The sequence below is a fragment of the Rhinolophus sinicus genome, chromosome 3, assembly GCF_057876585.1.
Source record: "Rhinolophus sinicus isolate RSI-liver-muscle chromosome 3, RSI-T2T, whole genome shotgun sequence".
Classification (NCBI taxonomy): Eukaryota; Metazoa; Chordata; class Mammalia; order Chiroptera; family Rhinolophidae; genus Rhinolophus; species Rhinolophus sinicus.
Window position 1 is genome coordinate 160,208,597 of NC_142503.1, and position 20,137 is coordinate 160,228,733.

At 37.5% G+C, this 20,137-nt stretch overlaps 1 protein-coding gene across 6 annotated transcripts in view; it reads right to left on the minus strand.

Moving 5' to 3' along the window:
* Positions 1-20,125, minus strand: part of L2HGDH (L-2-hydroxyglutarate dehydrogenase) — a 38,569-nt gene extending 18,444 nt beyond the window's left edge. For 2 of the 6 annotated variants that reach the window (XM_074327492.2, XM_074327490.2), the window contains exons 1-5: positions 19,895-20,125; positions 16,984-17,099; positions 16,161-16,312; positions 10,212-10,343; positions 1,955-2,117 (exon numbers count right to left, since the gene is read on the minus strand). In XM_074327492.2, the coding sequence (XP_074183593.1) occupies positions 1,955-2,117; positions 10,212-10,343; positions 16,161-16,312; positions 16,984-17,099; positions 19,895-20,034 (703 nt within the window). In that variant the 5' untranslated portion in view covers positions 20,035-20,125. Of the gene's footprint in view, positions 1-1,954; positions 2,118-10,211; positions 10,344-12,939; positions 13,031-16,160; positions 16,313-16,983; positions 17,100-19,894 lie in introns of all 6 variants that reach the window. The other 4 variants (XM_019725654.3, XM_019725653.3, XM_074327493.2 and 1 more) reach the window with 3 other exon arrangements.
* Between the last annotated feature and the right edge of the window lie 12 nt (positions 20,126-20,137).

The window sequence follows — 20,137 nt, forward strand, 5'->3', positions numbered from 1 at the left end:
GTTCACCACCCAGAGTCAGTTCGCTTTCCATCACCATACATTTGATCCCATTTACCCTCATCTACCATCCCATTCCCCCCTTACCCTCTGATAAACACTAAACTATTGTCTGTGTCTATGAGTTTTTGTTTCTTTATTTGTTTGTCTCGTTCCTTTGTTGTTTTCAGTTTTATATCCCACATGTCAGTGAAATCATATGGTTCTCGACTTTTTCTGTCTGACTTATGTCACGTGGCACAATAATCTTAAGATCCATCCATGTTGTCACAAATGGCACTATTTCATCTTTTCTGATGGCAGAATAGTATTCCATTGTGTATGTATACCACATCTTCTTTATCAAATCATCTATGGAAGACACGTTGGTTGTTTCTATGTCTTGTCCACTGTAAATAAAGCTGCAATGAACATCGGATACATATGTCTTTATGGATAAGTGTTTTCAGGTTTTTTTTGGTAGATACTCAGGAGAGGGATTGCTGGGTCATATGAGAATTCTGTTCTTAATTTTTTGAGGAGCCTCCACACTGCTTTCCATAGCGGCTGCACCAATCTGCATTCGCACCAACAGTGTATGAGGTTCTTTTTTCTCCACAGCCCCTCCAACACTTGTTACTATTTGTCTTGTTGATGATAGCCTTTCTAACTGGTGCTCCCCACATTTCATTCTGAAGCTTTTTACCAGTAACAAGATTAAACTAGCTCATATTTAACAATATATATAACTATGGCCTGTTTTTGTGATTATTTTATAAGAATTCATTAAATCTATGCTTATAAACCTTTTCCCACCTTAGCTTCAACACAGGCAGTCCCAGCTTTTCTCTGAACTACAATCCTAGGAACCATGCTATAAAATGGATCATTATAAACCAGTACGTATTTTCCCACAGGACTAATTCTATGACACTTGTCGTCCAAGTGTTGGTTACCTGAGTCCTTGCAGATTGTAGGTTGTGGAGAGAAGCATGAGTTATCCCAACACAAAAATTTCCAATAATAAACTATGTATAAAATTAGCTCCCGATAAGATACATGGGATCTGAAAGTCTTATAAAGCACACACACAGCACGTAAAGAATAATTGTATCATAAATTTGATTGATTATGCTACCTAGCTATAATAATTTTAATTAAAATTATTTAACAATTTTAAATTTTAATTTTAAATTTTAAAATTTAAACAATTTTAAATTTAAACAATTTTAACAATTTAAACAATTTTAAATTTTAATTTTAAATTTTAAAATTTAAACAATTTTAAATTTAAACAATTTTAAATTTAATTAAAATTATTTAACAATTTTTCTCATCATCTTAGAATTTAGAAGGATACTGTGAGAATGATTCAGATGACCCAGATCGCCTTAAAAACCTGTCAAGGAAGAATGAATTCAGTACTACTTTTTTTCTCCTTCAAATTTCCCAACAGCAAATTAAAAACTTACAAACCAATTCATTTTTTAAAAAAATTGTCCCCAAAGCAAAATAAAAGAAACAAAGTGCAGTCTACAGTGGCAGGGGTAGGTGGGAGTGGGTGAAAGGTATTGGGGTAGTTCAGAATGGCTGAGTCATACCCTATCCCAGACAGTATGACTGGTCAAGACTAGGTGATGCTAAAGTTTGCATTTTTAACAAGCATCCCCGAGGGATTCTGACTGTAACCTACAGGGTAAGGACCTGTCTGGGGGCTAATTTTATATAAACAGCCATGGCAGTTCAGGTTTTAGCACCAGTCCGATTGATCAGTGTCCGATCAGTGCCTAGTTCTGAGTCCCAGTTCTCCCACGTCCAGTCTCACCCTTGTTCCTTCTGTACCTGCCTCTAGGTCTGGGCCCTACCATAGCCCAGCTCCTGGAAGACCTCCCGCCAGGACTACCCCAGGCAAAAAACGGCCCCAAGTTTGTTTAGAAGTCAATACAAGTATTCATAAGAAAAGACAGGGATGGCTTACCATCTTTACTTCTTGAAGGACTTTCTCTAGCCATTTCGATATCTTTTACTTCAAAATTGGTCAAGACAGAGCCACCTGCTTCTTGGAAATCCTGGGCAAATGACAAAGCCACCTGACGATAGTCCACAATGCCAGTATATGGGCAATCAATAGCCATTAGACCCTGCGACAGGATTATGAAAAAGTCAAGACAACACAATAAAAAATCACTGAGGACAGGTTGTTCAATAAATTTTATTTTGTGCTGAAGTTTTTTACTATCTATTTTGATGGATTAACATACATTATCCTTTCCTGGCAAAACCTGGTATGTTTAAAGAAAAATAAAAGCTTGCTCTGTTCAGTGCCTAAATTTGATCTTGAATACATACATACATACGTACATACATACATACATACATACATATATATGTATATCAGATATAAGAAATAATACTAAGTAAGAAAATCTTTACAATTAGAAAATAATTCTCTTTCTTAAACGAGTTAATATTGCTAGGCTCTTCCAGCTGCTACACTGAGTTTTTCAGCTTTATTCATTCCTCATCATATCTGATTCTGAGTCAAATTCTGTGTCACTAACCAATTGTGTTTTAAATAAACTCCACTGAGATCTTCCAAGCAGTGAATCATATGTCATACACACTCAGTGAGAACTCATAATTGTTCATATGTTTGCAGAGCATTGATTTGGTTGGCTATAGACTCTATTTTCAAGACTGCAATATTGAATGGAGATTGTACATGGTTAATTCAAACTTTCTTTTCAGTTACTATGAGAAATTAATAGCCTGGGTTGTTTTTTGTTTGTTTGCTTGTGTGTTTGTTTTTGCCAAGACATGTTCAAACTCTATAGATGAGTGATCTACAACCAAACTTAATTAATTTTTTGGAATAAATGTTGACTACACATTGGCCTTTTCTAACTCTGAACAAAAGAATAAGAGTAGAATTTCACACACTAAGTATTGAATACATTTGGGGGACTCTTTGGTAATAGCACCATTTTCTATTGCCTTATTGTTTGAGTATATCAGTTTTCCCAATCAATTCCCCCTAAGAAGGTAGCCTGGTTCCCAGGACATCTAAGGCCCAGAAGCTGAGTGTGACTGGTAAATGCTGCCGTCCTCTTGTTTGGCCAGCACAGCACTGTAACTGTTGCAGTTTTAAATAATATATTGTCAAACATTACTTTAAAACACCTCATTCTTGTATTCAGTGCCTCATCCCTACCCCCAATACATTTACCTGCTTATCCCTAAAAAGCTTTTAACTTTACCATCCATTCCTGACCAGTGGTACCTAAGGGTAAAGGCTCACAAAACACCCAATAGTCTCTTTTCACAAACTGAAAGCAACATTTGGAAAACATCATTTTCCTGGCAGTTTTGCTTCTATAGTATGAGAGCATTTGCCCAAGTATAGGAAATCATCCCTTCTGTTTCGATATAGTAGATACACATAAGATTTTATATAGACCTTATACTGCCTGACAATCCCTAAATTCACAGGTCAATAGTTACAATTCAATTTCAACCTATAAATAATATTTTGGTTACAATAACCTTGGAATCTAAGATAATACTGAGAGTTTAGTCACAAAATCTTCTTTACCTAGCATAAAACTATGTGACAAGTATGATAACAGAGGGATAAAAATGTGCTGTAAAAGTGCTTCATATCAACAGTTTTTTGGAATCCCAAATATCCTCCTTATTCATCTTATATGCCTATTGCCCAGCACAATGCCTGACACACAGAAGGCACTTATTTACTGAATGAATGAACTTTTGAGGGCGGTCTTTAAATATACAAGATTTCCCCCACCCCCTTCTAGAACTTCCCTAAAAGGTCTCCCTTCTTTTCTTTCCTTTTCTAGTCTTGGCTTTGCTCCTCCTCATGAGATGTTGGTGTGTCCCACCTACATGTGTATGTTGGGGGAAGGCGGAGAGAGTCACTGCTGCCAAGCAACTGAATGCCCTGGCTGGGGACGGGGCTGGTGGACAGGGGGCCGTCAGCCAGGAGCTGGGCATACCCTGTCCAGGTTAGCAGGTCAGAGCTTGAAATCTGAGGCCACAGCAAGGCAGGAGGCTGGAAAAGAACCAGGCAAGCAGGACAGGTAAAGCTGGGCGTCAGAAGTCAGTCAGGAAGATAGAAAAACAGATGAATGTGTGGTTGAACAATTAAAGCAAAAGAAGACAGATCCGCATAGCTAGGGTGAAAATAAGCACAGGATTTGCCCAGAAAGACAGCTGTCCAGAGTCATTCTCTGAAGTCAAAGTTTACAGAGGCAGTTTAAAAATTTCCAAGATGCTCCCCTGGGAGTATTTCATCTAACCCTCCTCCTCCTCCCCCTCCCCCTCCCCTCCTTCTCTTTCTTAAAGGGATCTAGTCCAAGAAGCCATTTAGAGCTGCCCTAATAAACTTTTTCTTTTCGGAGAGCCTGAAAGAAAGAGAAGTAACGCTGTACTACAGAAATTTTGCCTACCATTCTTGGTCATGGTGGTGAGGTTGGGGGAGAAGGCAGAAATTCACTCGAGACACCTTTATGAAATAACCAGACTATATTTTTCCACTACATATTACCACCCTTAAATAGGCATTGATAATTACAAAGTGGTGTTATCGAAGTAGATCACTTCTGTAGTGAGAAAAGCAGGACATACCTCTTATAAGTTATACTACTTATTTTTATTATTACTTATTCATCTTTCAAGTGGGGGTTCCCCTCCAAGAAGGCTTTCCTAAACTCTCGGACTAAGCTCAAAGCTCTCCCTTACATTGCTACAAGTCAGACTATCAGTTCTATCAGCATACTTATCACTGCATGAAAATGATATCTTCTGCTACACTATAACTTCCTTTAAGTGACTATCAGGTCATACTCATCTTATCTGCTGTGTCTAACATAGTGTTTAGCACATAGTAAAGAAGAAAATATTGCTCAAGCTAAACAGAAAAAAATACCAGCTCTGAGTCAGATCTGGGGGTAGGGGACTCTTTAAGAGCTGTGTAACCTTGGGAAAGTAACTTCACCAGTTTTTTTCATTTATAAGACACAAAAAGATGTGTAGATAGGTAATTTGATTTCCTATGCACACATACCACTTCTACCTCATTCCAAGACCTGAGAGGATCATGGTCAGGGTCACAGAACAATATGTATACTCATCCTTAGCCTATATGATGGGTGAGGAGTTATTGTTGGTTGTTTTTGTTTGTTTGTTTGTTTTTTAACAGGAAAGCATGATATAAAGAATCATGGGTTTTTGCTCCTATTTTTTCTCTCTTTAAAGCCCTTCACAAAGATACATGACAGACAATGACTGTTGTTCCAGCTAATTAGCTAAAATCTTCAAAAATCCTCTAAATTTCAGTATTACAACAAAACCAGTAATCTTGTTTTTCAAAATCTACAATCGATATTGTTTTACATCATGACCCAATCTACAGTGGGTCAGGGGCTCAGATGTCCTTTTTGGGGGGGTACCAATTTTAAAGTTTGAAAAAGCATTTCGTTAGCAAATAAAAATAGAAACACGTTAAAATTAGCATGCTTTTATGAAGGAGGTTATAAATTGTTTTAGTCTCAAAGGCAAGGTAGTACTTGATAGAAACAGAATAGTGAGATTCTGACATCTTAGTTTCACAACCAAATTCCAACAAAATCACATAAAGCTACCTACAAAGCAGCAGCAGGAACAGCACACGTTTAGAAAGCACTCAATAATTTTTGTAAAGTACTGTATAGATAAGGGACAGAAAGTGAGTTTAATTTTTTTCAGACTTTAATTTTTAGAGCAGTTTTAGGTTCACAGCAAAACTGAGCACAAGGTACAGAGATTTCCCACAGACTTTCTGCCCCTACATATGTACAACCTCCTAATCTCTTAATTTTAATACTAGCATTTTTTTTCCTTCAAGTATGGCCTCAGTCTAAACAACCAGCTCTGCTGTAGACAAATGACTGTGTGCCCCTAAAATTCACATGTTGAAACTAATCCCCAATGGGATGGTATTTGGAGGTGGGACCTTTGGGAGGTGATTAGATCATGAGGGTGGAGCTCTCATAAATTGGATTAGTGTCTTTATAAAAGAGACCCTGGAGAGATCCCTCACAGCTTCTCCCATGTGAGTACACGGCTAGAAGATGGCTGCCTATGAACCAGGAAGTGGATTCTTACCAGATACCAAATCTGCCAGAGCCTTGATTTTGGACTTCCAGCTTCCAGAACGGTGAGAAATACATTTTTGTAATTTATAAACTACCTAGTCTACAGTACTTTGTTATAGCAGCCTGAACTAAGACAAGTTCTTATTTGGCTTATGATTTCTGTTGCAACTATTCAACTGGTTTTACAATATTCTAGGATTTCTCCATAATGTTTTTAAATAGTCTATATTACTTTCCAAAATTATTGACATGGCTTAAAGGAAATAAACAGAATAAAATAATGAGTTATACCCAAAACATCAAGAAAGGGGCAAATATAAACCAAGGGGAAAAACATATCTAACTAAATATACCTACTTATCTTAACAGATATCCCAAAAAATCCCCAAATCTTCAAGCAAAACGAATGGGAATTCACGAGAATTCCTTAAATAAGCATGTAATAGTATCTACTACCTCTTAAGGATTAACATACACTGGATGCCTTATGCATGTTATTAGGTTGGTGCAAAAGCAATTACGGTTTAAAAGGTTAAAAACTGCAATTACTTTTGCACCAACCTAATATTTCATTCAATTCTCAGAACCTATGTCTGTCTGACTTCTCAACCACCACATTATGCTCCTCACCTTATGTTAGATTCCAGTTTATGGGGGGGAAAAGAGTGAATAGTGAGATAAAAATAGAGGATAATATGTCAAAATTTCCTGAAGTCTGGGAATTACTAACCTATGATGTACAAGAGATACCAGATATGCATCGATATTCCAAAAATAACTATTAAGTAGCATTGGTGATACAGTGGTGAGCATAGCTACCTTTCAAAAATAACTACAAATGGCTTTGGCTTCCCACTCCAAGGCTCCCCTGTCTCCCATGCCCAGTCCAAATTCTATCCTATGTACCAGGACTTGATTACCTTTCCTGAATTAGCACATTTTACATTGTCGTTCTTCTGTCCAAATCCTTTAGTGGCTCCCTACTGTTTAGATTAGGGGTTGGCAAATTTTTCTATAAAGGGCCAGACAGTATATTTTTGTCTATGTGGGGCTTATGATCTCTATTGAAACTACTCAACTTGGCTGTTTGGCACAAAAGCAGTCATAGACAATACATACATGAAAAAAGGTGGTTGCAGTCCAGTAAAACTTTTATTGATGAACACTGAAACTTAAAATTCCTATAATTTTCACGTGTCACAAAATATTCTTCTTCTTTTAATGTTTTTCAACCATTTAAAAAATGTAAGAACTATTCTTAGCTCACAGGTCATAAAAAATAGATGGCAGGCTGGATTTGGCCCACAGGTCGTAGTTTGCTGACCATGTAGCAACATTGCCCAAAGCCAGAAAGAACTTATTTATTAAATTAATAAGTCATGGGGATGTAATGTACAGCATGTGACTATAGTTAATAATACTACATATTTGAAAGTTGTTAAGAGTGTAGATATTAAAAGTTCTCATCACAAGAAAAAAAATTGCAACTGTATGGTGACGGAGGCTAACTAGACTTATTGTAGTGATCATTTTGCAATATATACAAATATCAGATCATTATATAGTACACCTGAAACTAATATAATGTTATAGATTAATTATACTTCAATTTAAAAAAGGACATTGCCTAAAAATTAAAAAGAATTAATAATTGATAAGAAAGACCACAATAGAAAAAATGGGCAGTAGACATATGAAAAGGTGTACAATTTTATGAATCATCAGGGAAATGTAAATTAAAACTGTAATATTATACTACTACATACCCACCAGAATGTCTAAAATGGAAACAAACAATACCATGTGTTGATGAGGATACAGAGCAACTGGAACTCTCATAAACTGTTGATGACAGTATAAAGTGGGACAAAAACTTTGTTAAACTCTTTGGCAATACCTGCCAAAGCTCAACATGTATAATTACAACCTAGCAACTTCCCTCTGAGATATATACCCAACAGAAATGTGTACACCAAAATACATGTGCTAGAATGTTCACAGTAGCACTATCTGAAATAGCTCAAAACTGGAAACTATCCAAATATCCATCAACAATAGAATCATGCTATGCCCATATACAGTCACCTGGTATCACAAAGGAAACACTGCAATGCAGTGGGAAATAATGGTCTTTTTAAACAAAAACTCATAGACACACAACGGTTATCAGAGGGTAAGGAGGGAGGAGGGATGGAAGAAGAGGGTAAAGGGGGTCAAATATATAGAGATGAAAGGAGAACTGATTCTGGATGGTGAGCACACAATGTGACGTATAGATGACGTATTATAGAAACGCACACTTGAAACCTGTGTAATTTTACTATCCATTGTCATCCCAATAAATTTAATTTAAAAAAAAAAGAAATAATGGTGTTTTTAATAAATGGTCCTGGGTCAACTGGAGATATATGGAAAAAAATATATACCTTGACCCCTACCTTCACACAATGGAGTATTATACAGCAATGACAACAAACTACAACTATATACAATAATGTGGATGAATTTCATAAACAATACTGAATAAAATAAGTCTAGATACAAATGAGCACATACTATATGATTTTACTTACATAAAATTCAAAAACCTGTGCTGTAAAAAGTCAGAACTGTGGTTACCCTTAAGGGACAGGTAGTGACTAGGAGGGGTGATGAGGGGATTCCTGGGAGGCTGGTAATGTTATCTGGGTGTTGGTCACACTTTATGAAAATTCATCAAGCTGTATATTTATGATTTCTGTTATATGTGATGATTCAATAAAAAGTTCCAAAGTATCAGGGTATATAGAAAATGAGGATGGAAAGATAAGATGAAATGAAGAGGGAAGTTAATACATAAACATAAAAATGTATCCTTAAGGCCCTAGATATCTGCCAAGAGTAGAGCACAAATGTGTCTCTAAGCTTCCTTGCAGCCAGGGCAAACAGGACAATAATTAAATGATTCATGGTGTTCATAGGATGAAAACAAACCAATGGTGCTCAGGGAAAACAAAATTATTGTTAGAACTGAGGTCTGAGAGGAATTTCTCCTGTGGATTCTCAGAGAGAGACATTGTGTAACAGTGAACAGCCTATGTCCTAGATCATATTCTTACAGTAGACAACGCAGGGACGCAATGACCTTCTCCATAGGCTGATGCCATGAAACTAAAGAACAATTCAAAGGAGTGATTTGGGGTCAAGGAGAAGGATGAAGAGGGCAAAACACTGCGGTGTAGGTGTGCCACTTTGATGATCTAGAACGATGTACAGGAATGGTCTACATATCCTCCAGGCTAACTCCCATAAATAGCATTTCTTTAAACCAAGTTTCTGATAAGCGTTGCTTAGCAGTGAGTTCAAAGTCACACTCTCTAAGACAGGTACCTGGAGTCCAACTAATGCATACTGTCGATAAAACAGTGGGGGAGGGGGAATAGGAAATACAGCCATTCACTGCAACAGTAAGTGGAACTGGCGGTTGGACTGATAGCTTCTGAAAGCCTATCACAGAAATTTGATATGCACAATAACTATTATTATTCATGTCTCTTTCATGAATAAAAAGATGTTTTTTCCCCACGTTTTAAGCAAGATACTCTACAACCCACCATTCATACTCATGCCAGCCTAATCTTCCTGAAATACAGATCCAATATTGTAGCCACTCTCCTCAAAAATTTTCAGTGGCTCCTGTATTTACTGGATAAATTTCAAAGTTATTAGCATTAATATTAGGCCCTTTATGCGGGCCTAATCCTGCCTTTCTAGTGTCACATTTTATCTCTCTCTACACGCTCTATGATCCTACCACACCTCACCACTGAACGCTTTCCAAGCTGTCATATGGTCTCAGACCTCCTCTTGCCTTTGCTTATGTTCTTCAGACCTGGTGTTTTTCCATAGGGAAAGGAGAAAACAGGTGTCCAGTTTGTGGCAATGCCCTCTTGTGTTTGGCACCTCACTGCTTTTATGACAGGATTATCTGTTTCTAGTAGGATTCCTGCCTCCTATAAATTCACCCTCAGCTTCCGTGGCACAACACTGAGCCCTAAATGAAAATGCTCCCATGCATGTGTGTGGCGTCACTGAACCACTCACCCTACAATACGGCTCCTTCTTTTTTATATCCTCCTGCTGGATGAGTCTCAGGCCCTGGACACCATTCTGCAGGCCTCTCTCATATAAGGCCTGAAGTCTGGGAACTTCTTCTTGTTCAACAGCTACTATAAGCTTAAAAAAAAAAAAAAAAAAAGATAAAGAATATGGATAGAGTTAAATATGCCATCAAAAATGAAAGATAAAGTCCATAGAAAATCGCAAATTATTGCATGACTCAAATTGGGTTGATTTTTTTTTTTTAAAGTTGTTTCTTTTCTTCATATATTGACTTCTCCCTTTCTTCATGACCTTATTTTCCTCTCTGAAAAAAGTTCTCATAAGAAAACTGCATTAAAACAAAATTTCCCCAAAGGTGAGATATAGCCTCAATTTCCTCTTCCATTATCAGTTGCTACATGCATCTTGGTCATAAGCTACTGTTAATCACTACCACTCCCTCAATTCCAGAAGGGAGAGAAGCACAGGTAGTTTAGTCTTTATATTAAAAACAAAACAAAACAAAAGAAAACAAAAAAAACAGAACAACAAAAAACAGAATGGCCTTCTTACTTCTATAAGAGAATGTAAAACACCAGCACATTAGAAAGACAGCCAGTATTCAGTATAATGGAATATCACTAACACGTAACTATCCATTTTATTTCCGGGAATAAAGTACATTACAAAGTATTCAGTAATGCATTCTGTTGCAAAGAAAAAAGAGGTAAGTTTATTAACTTTACTGAAGAATCTTTTCCTATTTATTTCTGGGCAAATATCTGTTTGAGGTAGTTTCTTCCTTACTTTAACAAGCTCCCAGCAAAGGAAAGCACAGATGTATATTCACAGGTAAATTAGAATTCACAAATCACTATTTCATAGCAAGGAGTCAACAGAATTTCGCAAGATACTTTAAATCAAGGTGTAAAGGTTATTTAAATTAACAAATAATTAACCTTAAAAATAGAAGTGGAATTAAAAGACACTATCAAGAAAGTAAAAAGACAAGCCACTGAATGGGAGAAAATATTTGCAAATCACATAGATACTAGCTAAACAGAATATATAAAGAACTCCTATAACTCAATCATAAAAACTGCAAATACAGTTTTACATCTTGCTTTTTATCGCTTAACAGCATGTCAGGACAATTTCCCCACATTATTAAAAAAAAAAAAATCTTCATAGCACCTTTGATGGCGACAATGAATTTTTATTCTTAAAAATTACATGGAGAAGACTTATAAAGGGATTTTATGAATAACCGTATGCCAACAAATTAAATAATCTATTTGAAATGGACAAACTCATAGAAAGACACAAACTTCTGAAAGTGACTCAAGAAGAAAAACAAAGTCTGAATAGACCTATAACAAATAGAGATTGAATTAGTAACTTTAAAATTTCCCACAAAGAAAATCTTACAACTAAGGACTTTACTCATGAATGCTACCATGATTAAAGAAGAATAGCAATTCTTCATAAACTCTTCCAAAAAACACCAGAGGCAATACTTCCTAACTAATTCAATGAGGCCAGTATTAGTCAGACAGTGACATCAAAAGAAAATAAAACTATAGACCAATATCCCTTATGAATATTAATGCAAAAAAATCCTGAATATTAGTAAATCGAATGCAGCAACATAAAAAAGAATTCTATACCATGACCAAGTGTATATTTATTGCAGGAATGAAAGATTAAGTTAATGTCCAAAAGTCAGCTAGTGCAATATATCATATTACTAGAATAAAGAACAAAAACTACATGATTGCCTCAATAGAAGCAGAAAAGGCATTTGAGACAATCCAACATCCTTTCATGATTAAAAAAAAAAAAAAAACTCAACAAACTAGGAATAGAAAGGAATTTCCTCAATCTGATAAAGCTTATCTACAAAAAACTCACAACTAGTATCATACTTAGTAAAAGTGAAAGTTTTAATGCTTCCTCCTTAGGGAAGATCAGGAAAAACACAAGGATGTCCACTTTCACCACTTCTATTCAACACTGTATTAGAGATTCTATCCAGGGAAATTAGGCAGGAAAAAAATACAAAAAGAGCATCCAGATAGAAAAAGAAATAAAACTATCTTATTTACAGATGACGTGATCCTGCACATATAAAATCCTAAGGAATCCACATGGCAAAACAAAAACAAACAAAAAAAAGAACCAAACTGTTAGACTAATAAATGAGTTCAGCAAGGTTGCAGGATAAAAGATCAATATAAAAATCAATCATATTCTATACATTAACAATGAATAATCCAAAATGAAATTAAAAAACAATTACCCTCACAAAAGCTTCAAACAGAATATAAAGAAATGCAATACTTACACACTGAAAAATATGAAACATTGTTGAAAGAAATTAAAGAAGATCTAAATAAATTGAAAGATATCCCATGTTCATGGCTTGCAAGATTTAATATTGTTAAGATGGGAATACTCCCCAGATTGATCCATAGATTCAACACTATCTCCATCAAAATCCCAGCTGTCTTTTTGGAGAAACTGACCCTAAAACTCACATGGAAATGCAAGGCTCCCAGAATAACCAAAACAAATCTTGAAAAAAAGAGAACAAAGCTGGAGGACTCATACTTCCTAATTTCAAAATACAACAAAGAGTTACAGTAATCAAGATAGTGTGGTGCTGGCGTAAGAGCAGACATACGCGGTCTGACAATTAAGTTCACGAACTTGTTGAACCTATGTTACTAACCTTTTTTGATATCAGAGGGATTATTCATTATGAATTTGTACCGACTGGACAAACAGTTAACCAAGTTGACTATTTGGAAGTGCTGAAAAAGCTGCGTGAAAAAGTTAGAGAAAAATGATCTGAACTTTTCACCAACAATTCATGGCTCTTACATCACAACAATGCACCTGCTCCCACGACACTGTCTGTGAGGGAGTTTTTAGCCAGTAAACAAATAACTGTATTGGAACACCCTCCCTACTCACCTGATCTGGCCCCCATTGACTTCTTTCTTTACCCGAAGTTAAAGGAAATATTGAAAGGAAGACATGTTGATGACATTCAGGACATTAAGGGTAATACGATGACAGTTCTGATGGCCATTCCAGAAAAAGAGTTCCCAAATTGCTTTGAAGGGTAGACTAGGCGCTGGTGTCGGTGCATAGCCCCCCAAGGGGAGTACTTTGAAGGTGACCATAGTGATATTCAGCAATGAGGTATGTAGCACTTTTTCTAGGATGAGTTCGCGAACTAAATTATCTGACCTTTGTATATAAATTGAACAGAATTGAGAATTCTAAATATACCCTATTATATTTATGCTCAATTGATTTTTGATAAAGGTGCCAAAACAATGTAGAAAGAGTAGTCTTTTCAACAAATGGTCCTGAGACAACTGGATATTTACATGCAAAAGAATGAAGTTGGACCCCTTCTTCCTCACACCATATACCAAAATTAATTAAAAAGTGAGTATACACTGGAGGTGCAGGTGCAAGGGGTAGGGAGCTCTGCTTCTGACAGCAGGGTCTGGGGAAGGTAGGCTGGCTGCAAAGGTGGTAAGATGCCCTGAAGGAGCTCAACAAGCAGGCCAAGGAAATGGACCAGGAACATAAGGCATTCGAGCAGAAACAAAAAGAGGAACAAATAAAGGAGCTAAAAGCGAAGGCTGTAGGGAAGGAAATTCCACATTTGGGGAAATTCCACATTTGGAATTCAGAAATCTGGCAAAAAATAAGCTTGTGCCTGAGACAATGGTGATCCTTAATTCCATTCCTGTTTAAATATCTGGATTCTTTGCCATACCATCTGTTGGCACCTATAGCTAGAATGAAGTGTTGTCTTAGAGCCTGTTGTACAGTTAAGAATAAACTTAAAAAAAAATCATACTGTGGCTCACTTTCCCTTTAGTTCTTCTCACTCAGCCATTTCTTCTTTAGCTGTGAGGTCAGGGAGAACCCAGCCCAGAATCCTGCCGAAGTCTGTTCTTCAGTCTTTGTTCTATCCCGATTCTATATCACCTGGAATTAAACCAGCTTATTTGGAGGAAAAAAAAGTGATGAAAAATCTAAATGTCATAGCTAAGGCTATAACAAAATTCTTCGAAGAAAACATGAATAATTTTTCATGATCTAAGGTTAGGCAATGATTTCTTAGATATGACACTAAAAACATAAGCAAGAAAAGAAAAAGAGATAAACTGGACTTCATAAAAATTAAAAATTCTGTGCTTCAAAGGACACCATCAACAAAGTAAAAACGAATATCTACAGAATGGGAGAAATTTTTAGTAATATTTTAAAAATTACTATTACCATTACTATTACTGTTATTTATTTATTTTTTTAACAGGACTTTATTGGGGAACAGTGTGTACTTCCAGGACTTTCTCCAAGTCAAGTTGTCCTTTTAATCTTAGTTGTGGAGGGTGCCATTCAGCTTCAAGTTGTTGTCCTTTCAGTCTTAGTTGTGGAGGGTGCAGCTCAGCTCCAGGTCCAGTTGTCATTGCTAATTGCGGGGGGCACAGCCCACCATCCCTTGCGGGAGTCGAACCTTGTGGTTGAAAGGGGCACAGCCCACCATCCCTTGTGGGAGTCGAACCTTGTGGTTGAAAGGACGCGCTCCAGCCAACTAAGCCATCCAGGAGCTCAGCCGGCAGCTCAGCTCAAGGTGCTATGTTTAATCTTAGTTGCAGGGGGTGTTGCCCACCATCTCTTGCCGGACTCGAGGAATCGAACCAGCAACCTTGCAGTTGAGAGCCCACTGACCCACATGGGAATCGAACCAGCAGCCTTCAGAGATAGGAGCATAGAGCTCTAACCGCCTGAGCCACTGGGCAGGCCCCCTATTACTATTATTTTTAAAATAAAAAAAATATTTTAATATGTCATAACTAATTAGGGACTGTACCGAGAATACATAAAGAACACATACAACTCAACAATAAAAAGACAAGTCAATTTTTAAAATGGGTAAAAGATTTGAATAGACATTTCTTCAATGAATAAATGAAAAGATGCTCAACATCATAATAACTAGGGAAATGCAAATCGAAACTACAATGATATACCTCTTCATATCCACTAGGATGGCTGAAATAAAAGAGACATGCAACAACAGGTGTTGGCAAGGATGCAGAGATGTTAGAATCCTCAGTAATTGTCAATGGGAATGTAAAATAGTGCAGCACTTTGGTAAATAGTTTGGCAGTTCCTCAAATGTTAAACATGGAGTTACCATATGACCCAGGAATTCTACTCCTAAGTATATACCCAAGAAAAATGAACACATAGGTCCATACAAAAACATATACATGAATGTCCATTGCAGCATTATTCCTAATAGCCCCAAAGTGGAAACAACCCAAATGTCTATCAACTGATAAATGGATAAACAAAATGTGGTATATCTATACAATATGTGAGTAAAATACAAAAAGGAATGAAACACTGATTCATGCGACAAGATGAATGAACCTTGAAGACGTTATGCTAAGTGAAAGAAGCCAGTCTTAAAAGACAACATACTGTATGCTTCCATTTACGTGAAATGCCCAGAATAAGCAAATCCACAGAGGCATAAAGTATATTAGTGGTTGCCAGGGGCTAGGGAGAAGGAGAGTAGAAAATAGGGGGACATGGGTAATGACTGTTAATGGGTATAAGGTTTCTAAAATTAGACAGTAGTGCTGGCCACACAATTCTGGGAATACAATAAAAACTAAATTATACACTTTAAAATGGTGAATCGTATGGTACATAAATTATATGCAAATAAAGCTATTACTTTAGAAATTACATGGAGTTAGTCACACCATCTTTTTTTAAAGTTATTTCCTAGTATAAGATTTTGCAAATTACATTGATATAAAGAAAGAAAAGCCAGGTGTTTTTTTTTAACTCAACATTAAACATCAATAAGAAAATGCTAGCTATAAATAAGGCCCTAATAAAATACTATACCTTGCCACATTGCTTGTAGGAAATTCCCTTTTGGTTACAATATTCATAGAGGAGGGCTGCGCCTTGTACACATAATTTAGCTTTCAGAGAGTCAGGTTTATAATAAATTCCACTATGTATGACACCACTGTTATGTCCAGTCTGATGAATAGCTACCAAACAAAAGAAAAAGAGAAAGTAATGACTCACATAAAACCTAAGAAGTAGGGGGACAAACACAGTTGAAGCTATCAGAGACCACATTATTTAAAGAATCTTACAGTTAGAGCACTGGTAACTTCCACTAGCAGACGTGCCTGGTGTCTGTGTCACTTCCCTCCAGCTCAACTCGGATTTCAGTTACAACTTTGGTGCACAAACTCACCTATCACTACCAGCAAACCACTTTAAGGGCCCACTATAACTCTCTGCATTCTGCCCCAGGACCTTTTTTAATATGGGGAGGAGGACTCAATATCCCTAGGGGCAATCCTCAACCAATAGGGGCAGGAGCTGATGGATAAATGAGCACGATCCTGGCAAATGTTTATGTAGCTCCTCAGAGGTCCCAGTGGAATCAAGCTCACAGGAGCAACTTTGATAATGTAACCTCATGTGGCTTTTCCACCTTCCCTGTTTACTCTCCCCACCCCCTTACTCCTGTCTCATAGGTAACCTCTCAAATAAATAATCTACACCCAAGTCCTAGTCCCAGGCTCTGCTTTATGGAGAAATCAAATCAGGGTACTAACATTGATTGACATTCAGCATGACAGATGCAGAACTGACAAAATGAGCAGGTGTTCAGGTTAAGCCAGAAGAGCAACACTGATAACATACATACCTAAATCTTTCTCCTTTTCCAGAACACCAATGGAAAGTGCTGGATGTCGAAGGATGAGTGCTCTGGCAGAGGCAAGCCCCACAATTCCGCCACCGATAATGACTACATCAAATGAGCTTTAAAGTAATGCATGGTTACAGTAGACCTCATCAAGCTTCACATAATTTTGATCACCAGGGATAGTTAAACTATTAATTTGTAATAATTAAAAGCAAATATTCATTTGGCTTTATGCTATTTGGCTTCATACTCATGAAGAAAACCTTTAAAAGTTTCGTGCATTGCTGGTCAGTACATAGTCAGCTACATTGAGCAGGCATGGTAGCTAGTTGCTCAAGCTGCTCTCCTCCACAGTACTCTGCCTGGGCTGGCTACATCAGTGATTATCCTGTGTTAAGCATCACACTCTACCATCTATTCTTCTAAAACTCAAGTACAGTATTCCTGAGCATAAGCTAACACATTAAGTCTTTAATGTCTTAATGTGCAAGAATTTGTACATTTTTTTCTGTTGAGGAGGAAACGGCCAGTAAGAACATCAAACCTTACAGAAATAAGGAGTCCAAAATGGGTTCAGAACCACAATTTTAGCCATGACAAACCCTGATTACAAAACCATTTCAAAAGTTAGAAAGGGCTTGTATAGTCTAACTCTGCAATGAGCAGAGTACAAGATTACCTTTAGCACTGACCTTACGGTGAACAAATCTCGGTCTTATAGGAACATGGCTAATCTTGCTTCTTCTGCACCCCACCTATTTCACCCCCTCCTGCATTATATTATTCTGATGTAAATCCAAAACATCATCTGTAAATATTTCTGTATGTTATTTCTTTTATTTAAATTTTTATTTCAGTATGTTATTTCTAAAAGCTTGCTTCAAACACACACACACACAATATCATTATTCTTATATAAAATTAACAACAAATATTTTATATCATCAAATATTCACTATAAATCTTTTAGAAGGAAAACACAAGAGAAAATCTTGGGCTGTAGAGCTAGGTAGAGAGTTTACACCAAAAACATGATCCATAAAAGAAAAATTTGATAAATTGGACTTCATCAAAATTAAAAACTTTTCCTCTGCAAAGGATCCTGTTAAGAGCATGAGAAGAAAACCAACACGTTGGGATCACTCACATATTGCTGGTAGGAATGTAAAATAGTACAGTCACTCTGGAAAAAGAGCATGGCAGTTTCTTAAAAAACTAAACATGTACTAACTGTATGTCTTAGTGACTGCATTCATCCCAGAGAAATGGAAAGTTATGTTCATACAAAGACCTGTACATAAATGTTTATAGCAGCTTCGTTCATAGCCCCAAACTGGAAACAGCCCAGATATCCTTCAACCGGTGAATGGTTAAACAAACTGTGATTAAACATTTGTGGTTAAACGTCCATGCCATGGAATGCTACTCAACAATTAAAAGGAACCCACTATCCACATAGGTAACACCTTGGATGGATCTCAAGGACATGCTGTGTGAAAAAAGCCAATCTCAACAGATTACATACTGTGTGATTCCACTTACAGAACATTCTCGAAATGACAAAATTGTAGAGCTGGGGGAATAGATTAGTAGTTGCCAAAGGTTAAGAAGGGTGTAGAGATGGGATGTGAATATAACACAGCAGGTGACACAAGTGATATCTTTGTGTTGATGGAACATTTCTGTTTCTTGTGGTGGTAGTTACACAAATTAACACAGATGATTAAATTGCACAGAAACACACACACACACACACAAATGAGTGCATGTAAAACATAAAATCTGAACAAGGTCTATGCTTTGTGTCAATGTCAATTTCCTGGCTTTGATATTGTACTGTAGTTATGCAAGATGTTATTATTGGGGTAAATTGGATGAAGGGTACATGAGATCTCTGTTTTGTTGCAACTTTTTATGAATCTGTAATTATTTCAAAATAGAAAGTATAAACAAAACCTTCACTAACTCTACTTTTCTTCCGTTGAGCTTCCCAAAAGAATTGCCTACATACCCCATGATGAATCATGAATCCTATTCTACTGTAATCCCCCTCCAACCCACTAACACACAGCAGCCAGAGTCAACTTTTGAAATATCAATTTAATCACTCCCTCTTCTTAAAAACCCTTTAAAAGCCTCACAGCGCTTAGAATAAAATTCAATGTGTAGTTAAAATAAAATAAAAATCCTGCTGTGATGTAGCCCCTCTCCCAGTGTCATTCCACACCATCTGTTCTGCCAAACTCCAGTCACACTCATCTTCCCTACCTTCTAGTTCTAGAAACAGCCAAGGGCTTTTCAGCTTGAAAGCCTTCGTGTAAATCATCCCCTCTACAGAAAGCAAAGACAGTGGTTTCCACTGTGACCTCCAAACTTCAAATCACAGGACATTGAATTCTGCAGACTTGGATAAGAAACTGAGCTGCTTCTCACAGAGGTATCTCTATGCAGTGTCTGCCAGGAACTGACTTAAAACTGGTTTCAGATCTTCCAAGTAACACCAGCGAGGTCAGCTAATAAACAGCGTATTTAATTGCTTACAGTGTGTTAGGTCTTTCCATGCTCAAAATGACCACCTGCGGGAGAGACTAGGCTCCAATTCACAACTGAGCCTTTAAGGAGCTTACGTTAACCCGCCCAGAGTTACAGAGGAAGCGGAGGGGTTGTATTCAGACAGACTGTTTTAGACCTCTACTCAACCTTCCTCTCTTATTCTTTTCCTCCCGCTCACAGACAAGGAATAAATCCTGCAGGTAGCTCCTAGGATCCAAGGTAGGAGCCCGGACTCCACAAGATCCTGACCTTCACTCAAGCCTGGAACAGGGAAGTAGGGCAGGGGCATAGGTCCAGCACAAGGCACCTCTGAGACACGATGCAACGCAGGCAGCGGGGACCACTGTGCTGTACTCACCTAGTGCTGGCTCTGCGGCCACCCTGGCACAGCGGCCTGTGCCTCCCCGGCGCGGGCCCCCACGCCGCGGAGAAGCCCCCGGGGAATCCCCCGCGGACCCATCCGCAAGCACTGCCCAGGTAACGCAGCGCGGGAACCATTGCCTGCGTCCCCTAACCTGCCTCAGCCAGAGGTGGCCACGAGCCCGACACTGAAGGGGCCTCAGGCAGCACTCTCTAGCCCCGCCTCCCGCGCAGCGACCAA